Source organism: Podarcis erhardii (genome assembly GCF_964252035.2).
Source record: "Podarcis erhardii genome assembly, chromosome: 10".
Lineage (NCBI taxonomy): Eukaryota > Metazoa > Chordata > Lepidosauria > Squamata > Lacertidae > Podarcis > Podarcis erhardii.
Genome location: NC_138500.1, coordinates 3,169,519 through 3,180,862, shown reverse-complemented (window position 1 = coordinate 3,180,862; position 11,344 = coordinate 3,169,519). Strand labels below are relative to the sequence as shown.

The window sequence follows — 11,344 nt, the reverse complement described above, 5'->3', positions numbered from 1 at the left end:
CTTGGCACCTCGGCCTCACTCTGCACCCGGGGACCAGCGCAAAAAGGGAGCGTTTTAAACACAGAGGTGAGTGACTGGTGAGAAAAAGGCCCCTGTCCTTTGTCTAGTTTCTCGAGGGCTGGAGCTGCGGGTTTCTTTTATTTTATGTAGGCATTCCCTTAGAAGTGAAGAGCTGTAGAGTTGGGAGGTGATCCCGAGGGTCCTCTAGTCTACCCCCCTGCAATGCAGGAAACCAAAGCATCCATGACAGGTCACCACCCAACATCTGCTTATATGACAACAACAACAACAACAACAACAACTTATTTATACCCCACCCATCTGGCTGGGTTTCCCCAGCCACTCTGGGCGGCTTCCAACTGAATATTAAAAAAATACAGCGTCAGACATTAAAAACTTCCCTAAAGAGGGCCACCTTCAGTTGTCTTTTAAAAGTAAAATAATAATAATAATAATAATAATAATAATAATAGTAGTAGTAGTAGTAGTAGTAGTAGTAGTAGTAAAATAGTTGTTTATTATCTTGACATCTGGCAGGAGGGTGTTCCACAGGGCGGGCGCCACCACCAAGAAGGCCCTCTGCCTGGTTTCCTGCAACCTCACATCTCACAGTGAGGGAACTGCCAGAAGGCCCTTGGTGCTGGACCTCAGTGTCCGGGCAGAATGATGGGAGTAGAGAAGCTCCTTCAGGTATACTGGACCGAGGCCATTTAGGGCTTTCAAGGTCAGCACCAACACTTGGAATTGTGCTTGGAAATGTCCTGGGAGCCAATGTAGGTCTTTCAAGACCAGTGTTATGTGGTCTTGGCGGCTGCTCCCAGTCACCAGTCTAGCTGCCGCATTCTGGATTAATTGCAGTTTACGAGTCACCTTCAAAGGTAGCCCCACATAGAGAGCATTGCAGTAGTCCAAGCAGGAGATAACCAGAGCATGCACCACTCTGGCAAGACAGTCCACGGGCAGGGAGGGTCTCATTCTGCATATCAGATGGAGCTGGTAGAAAGCTGGCCTGGACACAGAACTGACCTTCGCATCCATGGACAGCTGTGAGTCCAAAATGACTCCCAGGCTGCGCACCTGGTCCTTCAGGGGCACAGTTGCCCCATTCAGGACCAGGGAGTCCCCCACACCCACCCACCCCCTGTCCCCCAAGAACAGTACTTCTGTCTTGTCAGAATTCAACCTCAAACCATTAGCTGCTGTCTGTTAGCTTAAATGCATCCAAGGAAGGAGAGTCCCCAAACTCCTGAATCGAGACCATTTCACTGTGGAACAGCTCTTGCTGTCAGAATGTTCTTCCTGGTGGCTAATTGGATTTTCCTGTCTTGTAATTGGAAGCCAAAAGGAACGTGGGTGGCGCTGTGGGTTAAACCACAGAGCCTAGGACTTGCTGATCAGAAGGCCAGTGGTTCGAATCCCCATGACGGGCTGAGCCCCTATTGCTCGGTCCCTGCTTCTGCCAACCTAGCAGTTTGAAAGCACAAAGTGCAAGTAGATAAATAGGTACTGCTCCGGCGGGAAGGTAAACGGCGTTTCCGTGCGCTGCTCTGGTTCGCCAGAAGCGGCTTAGTCCTGCTGGCCACATGACCTGGAAGCTGTACGTCGGCTCCCTCGGCCAGTAAAGCGAGATGAGTGCCACAACCCCAGAGTCGGCCATGACTGGACCTAATGGTCAGGGGTCCCTTACCTTTTACCCTTTAATTGGAAGCCATGGGTTCGAGTCTTCCCCTCTGGAGCTGCAGAAAACAAGCTTGCTCCATCTTCCTTGTGACAACCCTTGTCATCATTGCTAACAATTTCCCAGGAGTTTGAGGGTGGCAGAAGCAACTTTCCTCTGAGACCTGCTAGCTGGTACCCAAAGCCTTCTGGAGTAGCCAGCCTGGCTGCCCAGCCTTGGGGCTTGCAGGACATCCTTGCCTTTCTCTGCTGTGCTTCCTCCCTCCCTCCATCTCCCTCCAGGCAAGGAAGAATCCAGGCCATGGGGACCGCGGCTTACATCATCATTGCTCTGAGCTTCTTTGGCCATTGGGCTGGCAGCCCCTCCGCAGCAGGTGAGTCGGGGTCCCTCCTCGCTCCCCTGTGCCTTGGAGAATCAGTGGGCAAAGGGCCAAAGGGAAGGACCAGACTGGCATTCAGAGGGGCATGTGGGACAAAAAATAAAACCCCCCTGAGAAACGGACCTTGAAGCCTTGAATCTGGGCCTCAAAATGCAGTGAGCCCCCAGTCAGCTTCATGGCTGAGTGGGGATCTCAACCCTAGTCTCCCAGGTCCCTATCCAACACTCTAACCATTACAGAGCACTGCCTGTTTCCTGCCGGTTCCTCATTTTGTTGACTTGGCTTAATGGGGAATTGAAAGAGCTTGAAGTAAGTAAACTGGCTATCTTTGTTCGTTTCTTCTGTGTTTACCCTGCCATTGTCTATGTGGGGAATATTCTTCTCACAGGAGATGGAGATTAATTTTTGCTGGTGACGCCTGACGGCTGTGCTGATCTTTGCACAAAGTCTTAAGAGATCAGGAAGCCTGCCAGGCCAATGGCCCATCTAGTCACAGAAATGTAGAGTTGGAAGGGATCCCCAAAGGCCATCTAGTCTAACCCCCAGCAGAGCAGTAACCCACAGCTAGAGAATCCCAGGATCCTGTATCTCTCTCTCTCTCTGGTCTTCACCCAACCCTCTTTCAAAAGCAGCTGAAGACTTGATAGAGGGCCCCTCTTCTCCTTGCCCGACGGACTGGCTCTTCTACGAGGGCAGCTGTTATGGCTACTTCTCTGACCGGAAGTGTTGGAAAGAGGCTGAGGTGAGTCCCGAGTCGTGCATGGATCATTCACACCAGACCCAACACCCGGCAAGGCTGATTTTCCAAAGAGACGCTCTTGAACTGACGGCATTATTTATTTATTCATTTATTTATTTACAAAAATATACACTGAAAAGCAAACAGAAAAATGCATACATAAAAAGAAAAGGGAGGGTGGAGATAAAACAATATTATAATGTCAAAAAAATAATAATCACAAAATTGTCCAGTAGCACCTTAGAGACCAACTGAGTTTGTTCTGGGTATAAGCTTTCGTGTGCATGCAGATACTTCTTCAGATACTTCGGATTTATTTCAACTGCGTCAGACCAACACGGCTACCTACCTGAATCTAGAATCTTACAATGGTTATTCTTAGATTGATGTAGATCTTGACTTATATATAATGAAATTATTTACAAATCTAAGATATATATAGTAATATAGTTATACAATACAGTATCTAAGGAAAAAAAACAAAGAAGAAAAAACAGTTGTGTCAAAATGACAATTGAAACAATAAAAATATTTATCTATTGTAAAGTAATACTTAATATAATTCAAAGCAATATGGTTTTTTGTACATTTCAACCTTCAGTTTGGGTTGAATCCCTTTTCAATTTATTATATTGCTGACTTTCTTCTACCTCATTACGGTTTCAGTTTGAGCATTCCTATTTCCCCCCTGTATTTAATTGTTTGTCCTCATCTTGGAATGAAGAAAAATATTTTACTATCTGCAAGATTATTCAAGACACAGCCAAGTCTTATTGTTGGAACCTTGTTTCGTTAAGTAATTGTTAAAACATTCCCATTCTTTTTTATTTTGTATTTTCTTTTCTTTATTGCTCATAATTGCATCCATACAACATAAACTTGAATTCACTATTATCCACAACTCAAAGTGATGAAAAAGGAATATATATACAAATTTCCTAACAATAGATTTTCTCCATCAACATTTGACTTCCCGTCCTTTCCATCTTCCTTTCTTTTTAATCAACTTGTTGCTTAGCTTAACTATTTATTTAACAAATAGTTGTTGTTTTTTTACTTTGTCCGTTGATTGATTTCTTATTGCCTCTGTCATTTTTGCGATTCCTCTCCAGATAGTGTAAGTTCGCTCTTCCACTATTTGGCTTCTAAAATTCTGGCTGCTGTCACTGCGTAAAGAAAGATTCTTTTGCTTTCATTTGGAATGCTCACTGTTAGGATTCCTAATGAAATCGCCTCGGAACTGACCGCATTCTTGTCCTGCCCCGGCTTAGGAAGAGTGCCAGCAACAAGGCTCTCACCTGGCTTCCATCCTCACCAAGAAGGAGTGCTGCCGCCTCCGCAGGTACCTCTCCAGGTTTCGGCCTGACGGGGACGTCTGGATCGGGCTCCACAATATTGCCAAGGTTGGTCTCCCCACCCCATGCGCACCCACCAACCCCCCCACCTTAAGCAATCCCCACTCCCCAGAGCTCAGCCCCTTCACACAATTTCATTTCGTTCTTTATTGCGTTCCCTTCACCCCAAGGTCCCAGGACAGGTTGTAGCAATAAAACACAGCATAAAACCCCCCAATTAAAAACAACTTAATAATAATAATTATAATAATAATAATAATAATAATAATAATAATAATAATAATAATAATAATTTATTATTTATGCCCTGCCCATCTGGCTGGGTTTCTGCAGCCACTCTGGGCAGCTTCCAACTAAATATTAAAATACAGTAGTCTGTTAAACATTAAAAGCTTCCCTAAACAGGGCTGCCTTCAGAGGTCTTCTAAAAGTCTGGTACTTGTTTTTCTCTTTGACATCTGGTGGGAGGGCGTTCCACAGGGTGGGCGCCACCACCGAGAAGGCCCTCTGCCTGGTTCCCTGTAATTTGGCTTCTTGCAGTGACGGAACCACCAGAAGGCCCTCGGTGCTGGATCTCAGTGTCCGGGCAGAATGATGGAGGTGGAAACGCTCCTTCAGGTATACTGGATCGAGGCCCTGTAATTTGCCATTACAGGGATGAGTTGGGCCCCCAAACCACACATCTCAAGCAGGGACCCACATGCCACCCCCTCAGCCGTTTTGCTCTGCAGAATTGGCACTGCTACATACCGTATTGGCCCAAATATAAGCTGCACCCGCGAATAAGCCACACCTTTAAAATTCAAGGGTGGGGGGAGGAAGAAAAAAAGACAATACCCAAATATAAGCCGCTCTCTTAAAATTCTGCAGACACTCACTCCTGTAAATGGCAAAAGTAGAAGAAAATCCTACAGAGATATCGTAAAAGCCAATTTTTGTAAGGTCGTGAATTTAAGCTGCACTTATCATGGTCGGAATTGGGGGGGGAAAGTGCGGTATTCAGGCCAATACGGTAATGCCCGTTGCTCATTCAGAAAGATAAATTCACAACCGTAGTTTAAAAGATACAGGAAGCTGAAACACTAACACAGGTTGGAATTCACAGCAGCCTTCAGGAGTGTAGAAAAGAGTGCAGGGAACACGCTTGCTTGATCTCAAGAGGCAGGGAGTTCCAGAGGAGAAGGCGTTGCCACACAAAAAGATTTGAGTTCCTGAAAATGTGGAATGGGCGTTACGTGGCACCTGCAGTTGTGCCCATTCCGCCGAGCAGTCAGGTGGGCTTGTGTGGGGTAAGGATATCTCACGGGTAAACGGGTCCCAAGTGATTGAGGACTTTATATACTAATAGTAACGCCTTGAGCTTGCCCTGGAAGCAAACTGGCAACCAGTGCAGACTGGCTGCATGCCTTCCACACTCCTGAAGCACATTCAAAGAGCCGTCTTTCCTGCAAAGAATTCTGGGCGCTGTAGTTTGTTAAGGCCTTTCTGGGAATTGTAGCTCTGAGAGGAATTAAGGATGCTTTGAAGGCAAGAAGGTGCATCACATGTGGTTTAAAGGCCATGGTCTCCTTGTTGCTCTCCATGACCACATTTTGAGAACTTTAAAATAATGCTTCAGAGAGAGAGAGAGAGAGAGAGATTGAGAGAGAGAGAGAGAGAGAGAAGTTGACTGTTCCCATCAGTCCAGGAGATGCTCATGTCACCTATTATTATTTGTTAAATGACCGTGAAAAGATGACTATTGTCAACATGGGTGTGCTCCAAAAGGCTCTTAGCTTCTCCCCAGCCCTTTCTATTTGCTTCCATTAATCTATGCTCTGTGCAAACTCCCTCTCCCTAGTGCGCAAACCCACACCTTTTGTTTTAAATGGGGGAGGGGGAAGCAGTGCATGAGTGAGGAACTTGCCCCCCCCTCACCACCCCAGTGTTGCTCTGCCTCTGTTTCAAGGCTGCTCCTTCGCCCTCCTCATCATTGCTGGGGGGGCAGGACGAGAGACTGACCGAGTTTGCTTGCATGCTGCTTTTACACTGCTATGATATGTGCCTAGATTGGCTTACGGAAAATATAGCAAATGCTCAGAATATCGAAATAACAGAGTCCTGGAAATGCAGACATACAAAATACAGAACGTGTTGGCAAATGACAAAAGAAATGGAAGAGATTTAAGAGCCTCGGACATAAGACTACCAGGTTGATGGACTAGATGGAATGGAAAGTAAGGACTGACATAACCCGAGACAAGGAAAAAGGGACATTGGATGAAAATTGGAAAGCCTATAAAGGAATTTTTTTAATTTGGGGAACTAGTGTAAAATTAAGGAATATTAGGGAAAATGTTGGAATGAAACTGTCTGGCTTTAGTAGAAATGATATAAGGAGTTATGTATAAATAAGCATTAAGTTTTAAGTTTCAAGGTGCTTTATGGTAAGATAAGGTTAAACAAAGTAACGCTAATTTTTAGCAGTAATGTTATAGAATTAGGTAAAATTGGATTATGAATAGGTGAGAATGTAAAGTTACAATATATTAAGATAAATTATTAAGATAAAAGCAAAAATGGAAAGGATTTGCTGAAACTGCTAATTGAATTAGAATACAAAAAAGGGAGGTGTGAGGAGGTCAGGGAAACAAGTTAATGAAAGACAAGATATGGAAATATGTTTTTAATTGTTTTTATTTTTCTGTATTTTGTATTTTTCTTATTTTCTTTTTCTTTTTCATTTTTGTAACATTTTCGAAAAGAAATGAGAAAAAATTGACAGTGTGGCAAGAGTAGAATAAATATAATATTACAAAAACAAACAAACAAACAACCCCCCCACAAAACATTTAACTTGAGAAATACTCAAAGCAAAGCAAGGTCTTGCTGCACTACAAAGAGCCTGGCTTTAAAATCAGCTACAAATCCAGCTAACGGTCACCATGTCCAGCCCTCATTCTGTTCTTCTCCCTGCCAGAAGGGCCTCTGGGATGCATCATATTCCATTCAGGAAAGAGCTGGTGGCACACTCTCCTTCCCTGGAAATCTTTAAACAGAGGAACTATTTAGGTGTGGTTTCTCTGCATTGCAGGGGGTTGGACTAGATGGCCCCTGGTGTCCCCTTCCAACTCTCCAATTCTGTGAGTTGCCATTTTTATTAGCCAAAAACAAGAGTTTGTCATTGGCAGCATGGGAAGCTGCTGCTTTCTCTCGTTGCCCATCTAGCCAAGGGTCCAAGCGTGTTTATCGCAGGCTGTGACACTTCTAATTAGGGATGCCATGGGGGACTCTGCCCTGAGCCCTTCTGCATGCCAGGCAAGTGCTGTTTTTACTTAGTTATTGCATTTCTATTCTACCCTTTTCTCCAAGACGCTCAAGGCACACCTGCAGTTCTCCCTTTCTTCACTTAATCTCCAAAACAACCCTGTGAGGTAGGTAGGTCAGGCTGAGAGAAGGCAGGGACCAGCTCCCAAGGCCACAGCCAATGAGCTTCTCAGCCCAGTCCTTCTTAGCTCCTAGTCTGATGCTCTAACCACTACACCAGGCTGCCTCTCACTTAGGTGGGAGCCCTCCCCAGATCGAGCCTGATGCCTGTGGCAGGGAGGTCCACTACCAACCATTACTGGGTGCTTTGGGGGAACGTGCCCTGAATGAACTTTGCTCTTATGAGCCTATGGGAGCCCCTGTCCTCCTCCTCCTCCTCCTTCCACCCACCCCTTGAGGCATAAGGGCCACTCCTTCCTCATTTTCTGTGTTCCCCCAGACTCCTGGAAGCACATCCTGGCAGTGGAGTGACGGGCTCATCGCCGACCACACGCAGTGGAGCACCGGGCAGCCCAATAATCATGGCAAGACTGGCGAGTGGTGCGTGGAGCTGTGGCGAACTACAGGTGAGAAGCCTGCACACAGGTTTACATTGCGCTCTGTGGGCTGGGAATCCCCTTGCTCCCCTTCTTCCTCCCTGACCCTGGCGGAAGGGAGACAGGGTGCGGTGGGTCTTTGTTGCGGAAGCTGGTTGTGACCAGGGCTGACTGGCCAGTGCTTATGCTGCCACGAACACCGCCTTCCTCATGACCCAGAACCTCAGGACAGCCTGGCTGCAGCAGATGAATCAAGCCCAAGTGGGGGTGGCGGGGGGGGGGGGAGTCCACCTAGTCCAGCATCCTTTTGGTAGAGTAGGAGACGCTTCCATCTCAAGGTCGTGGATTCGATCTCCATGTTGGACGAAAAGATTCCTGCTGTTCGACAGTGGAAAGGTCTCCCTCGGAAGGTGGTGGCCTCTCCTTCCTTGGAGATTTTTAGGCAGAGGCTGGCTGGCCCTCTGTCATGAATGCTTTCATTGAGATTCTTGCATTGAAGCCGGTTGGGCTAGATGCCCTTTGTGGGTGCCATCCACCCCTATCATTCTGCTTCTGCTCTTCCCAAATTTTGGCGCTAATTCCTGTCTCACTGCTTAGGTTTCAGGAAATGGAACGACGAGCTCTGCAGCCGTAAGAACAGCTATGTCTGCAAGTACGAGGCTGAGATGTCTGCCGCGGAAAATGGCTGCGAGTGAGCAGCAGAGGTGGGGGCCTCCTCTGCTTTCCTCTGCCCTGGTGGGCTTCCTTCTCTGCTGTTTGGCCTCTCCTGTGCCAGGCAGAAAAAGCTCTTCCCTTCCCCTCCTTTCTGACTGCCACAGTGTGGCAGCAATAAAGTCTCTGAAGCAAGCAGGTTTCTCTGTGTCTGTCCTTCCACCGCACCTTGAAAGCACACTCCAATGATTCAGTGAGTGTGCATGGCTCTGGCACCGAAATTTGTGGGTGCCCAGCCTGTTCAAGGGGAATTTGGTGGGTGCTCTGGCACCTATGCCACACTCTAACACCACTGGCTCTCTTGGATTTGTGACCGATGCTTTTTCATTTCTTCAAAATCCCATCTGAAAGATCTTCACCCCTTTTCTGTCCTGCCCTCCCCCAAACCCGCATCCCTCCTGCTTTGAATCTTTAAACTGGATCACTGCTTAGTGCAGCAGCTGTCCAGATGTGAGCAGAGGATTGCAGTGCCATCCCGCTCCTCCTGCCTTTCACTGGAAAAAACAAACCATGGAATGATTTGTTAGAGAGTTTTTTTTTCTTCTGGTGGCAGATGACAGAACCATGAGACCACGAGACCGGTGTAAAACACTCAGACAAAGGTTTTATTACAGCTATACAAAAACAACAAACACAAAGCATGTGGGTGTTCTCTCTCTGCAGGCAAAATTCAAACTTCAACTTCTTTTCTTTTATACACATCACCAGCTGTGTCTAATCAGCCTAGAAAACCACACCCAGAACTCGCAGAAAAGGTTCTTAAAGTTATAATAATCTTTTCTGTTTCTTTGCAGAATGACTCCTAACAAACTGGGGTGTTTAAAACTGCAGAATTTCATCATCAGGAAGCTGCAGTGCAGGCACCAGCAGGAAGGAAAGCGGGATGGTGTATAAATGCCTTGATACCTTTATTTATTGTGTTTCTATCCCACCCCACCCCCCCATGTTGCTCAAGGTGGTGACAATGGTTCTCCCTTTCCACCCTTAATCCACACAACAGCTTTGTGAAAACAAAAAATTCCTTCCAGTAGCACCTTAAAGACCAACTAAGTTAGTTCTAGGTATGAGCTTTCGTGTGCATGCACACTTCTTCAGATACACAAGTGTGCATGCACACGAAAGCTCATACCTAGAACTAACTTAGTTGGTCTTTAAGGTGCTACTGGAAGGAATTTTTTGTTTTGACTATGGCAGACCAACACGGCTACCTATCTGTAACTGGAACAGCTTTGTGAGGTAGGCTTAAGCTGAGGGGCAGTGACTGGGTCAAGGGACTTCCTTTGGTGCTGTGTTTCGGCCAGGGCTTTAAAGATCTGTGTCCAAGCAGGGTTTTTGGGTTTTTTGTCCTGGCTCTTTCCTCTGGGAAAACCCTCATTTTACCGCTGAATTGGTGGGAACAATTGCCTCCAATTCAGTGGTCAAATGCAGATTTTGCCCGGGAAAGAGCTGGGGCAGAAAGAAAACTGTTTGGACCTGGAGCTTTCAAGCATGCACCTGCAGCTGGAAAACAAGGTTTAGCTGCATCTCTAGAGAACACCATGGAATCAGGATTCCCTTTCATGTGGTGCAGGTAGGCCTGGCTTAGCCAATAGAGACTTGCAGCTTCCTGGGAACAGCCTGTATCTGCAGCTGAAATAACAGAAGCAGATCACAGCAGGCCTGGCTTAGCCAATAGAGCAGATACGTGCAAAGGCCAGACTAATCTGGTCCACCGGTCGATTTAATCTGGCCCCTGTTGCAGTTTATTTCCTGGGGGGAAAGCCCCCCAAAGCACAACAACTTTAATCCTAAAAAAGCCTCAGCAACTTTGGTCAGCCCTCATGCAGGCTCTTTGAAGAAAGTTTGCAATAGAGCCTTGCAGCTTCCTGGGAACAGCCTGGATCTGCAGCTGAAATAACAGAAGCAGATCACAGCAGGTGACACAAATAATTCACCTTACAGCCTCCCAAGCGTGATTCAGGAGAGTTGATGCTTTGAAAAGCAGCTCACCAACACTCACCTGTTGATCCATTCATTCGTGGTTTTATTCATTTTGAGAACTTTGATTTTTTTATTTTGTTACAAAGTGTCACCAACAAGCTGTTTGCACCATTAAGCTCCCATCTGGATGCAACTTCATATTCAGGTTGAAAAGCTCCGAGGAAACGGCGGCGAGGCAATGAGATGAATTTTGCGCACGTGATCCATTATGGGCGAAGTTAGAAGAAGAAAATCAAATGGGGAGAAGATGCATTTAGTTTGTTACCAGCAAAGGATGGGTCGTGGGCTCTGAGATCTGGCAGGGGCAGCTCACCCACCATGCCCACGGGCACCCCTGGCATTGCCACCTGAGCCTGGCAGTCCTTATCAGCCCTCGGCTGAGCTAGGGACCACTTCCACTTGGCTCCCGGGTGGTGCCGGAACTTGCCTTTGCAGCGGCTTCAGCGACCTGGACTCAATCTGTGGTGGGGCTGTGCGAATCGTGATCCACGGCCTGCGAATCGAGACCCACGGCCTGTAAATCTGCCCATGCCAAGCTGGGGCCCTTGTCCTCAGATGCAATCTTCCCAACCGCATGGACGTTAGGCCCCAGATTGGGCCCCGGGAGGGAGTCAAGTTGCCCAGTCCCGTGGGCCTTGTTCCAGGAGCCATGTCCGATAT

The 11,344-nt window shown here is 46.9% G+C and overlaps 2 protein-coding genes across 5 annotated transcripts in view; one reads left to right on the top strand and one right to left on the bottom strand.

Moving 5' to 3' along the window:
- LOC309351993 (C-type lectin BpLec-like) lies at nt 1-8,834 on the top strand. Of its 2 annotated transcripts, none has more exons than XM_081880242.1 (6): nt 1-66; nt 1,960-2,051; nt 2,687-2,799; nt 4,068-4,199; nt 7,897-8,023; nt 8,591-8,834. In XM_081880242.1, exons 2-6 carry the CDS (start codon nt 1,979-1,981, stop codon nt 8,686-8,688), a joined length of 543 nt encoding a protein of 180 aa, XP_081736368.1. In that variant the 5' UTR covers nt 1-66; nt 1,960-1,978; the 3' UTR covers nt 8,689-8,834. The 2 variants fall into 2 exon arrangements, with proteins under 2 accessions (XP_081736368.1, XP_081736369.1); XM_081880243.1 differs by having other exon boundaries at nt 3-66; nt 2,690-2,799.
- Nucleotides 8,835-10,710: 1,876 nt separating this feature from the next.
- Nucleotides 10,711-11,344, bottom strand: part of LOC309351847 (acrosin-like) — a 53,221-nt gene continuing 52,587 nt past the window's right edge. For all 3 annotated transcript variants that reach the window (XM_081879954.1, XM_081879951.1, XM_081879953.1), the window contains exon 6: nt 10,711-11,198. In XM_081879954.1, the coding sequence (XP_081736080.1) occupies nt 11,051-11,198 (148 nt within the window). In that variant the 3' untranslated portion in view covers nt 10,711-11,050. The remainder of the gene's footprint in view (nt 11,199-11,344) is intronic.

Excerpts from the sequence above, each read along its gene's own strand:
- LOC309351993 (XM_081880242.1), top strand. The coding sequence starts at position 1,979 with ATGGGGACCGCGGCTTACATCATCATTGCTCTGAGCTTCTTTGGCCAT. Across the intron at positions 4,200-7,896 it reads GGCTCCACAATATTGCCAAG|ACTCCTGGAAGCACATCCTG; the intron begins GTTGGTCTCCCC and ends GTGTTCCCCCAG. Across the intron at positions 8,024-8,590 it reads GGAGCTGTGGCGAACTACAG|GTTTCAGGAAATGGAACGAC; the intron begins GTGAGAAGCCTG and ends CTCACTGCTTAG.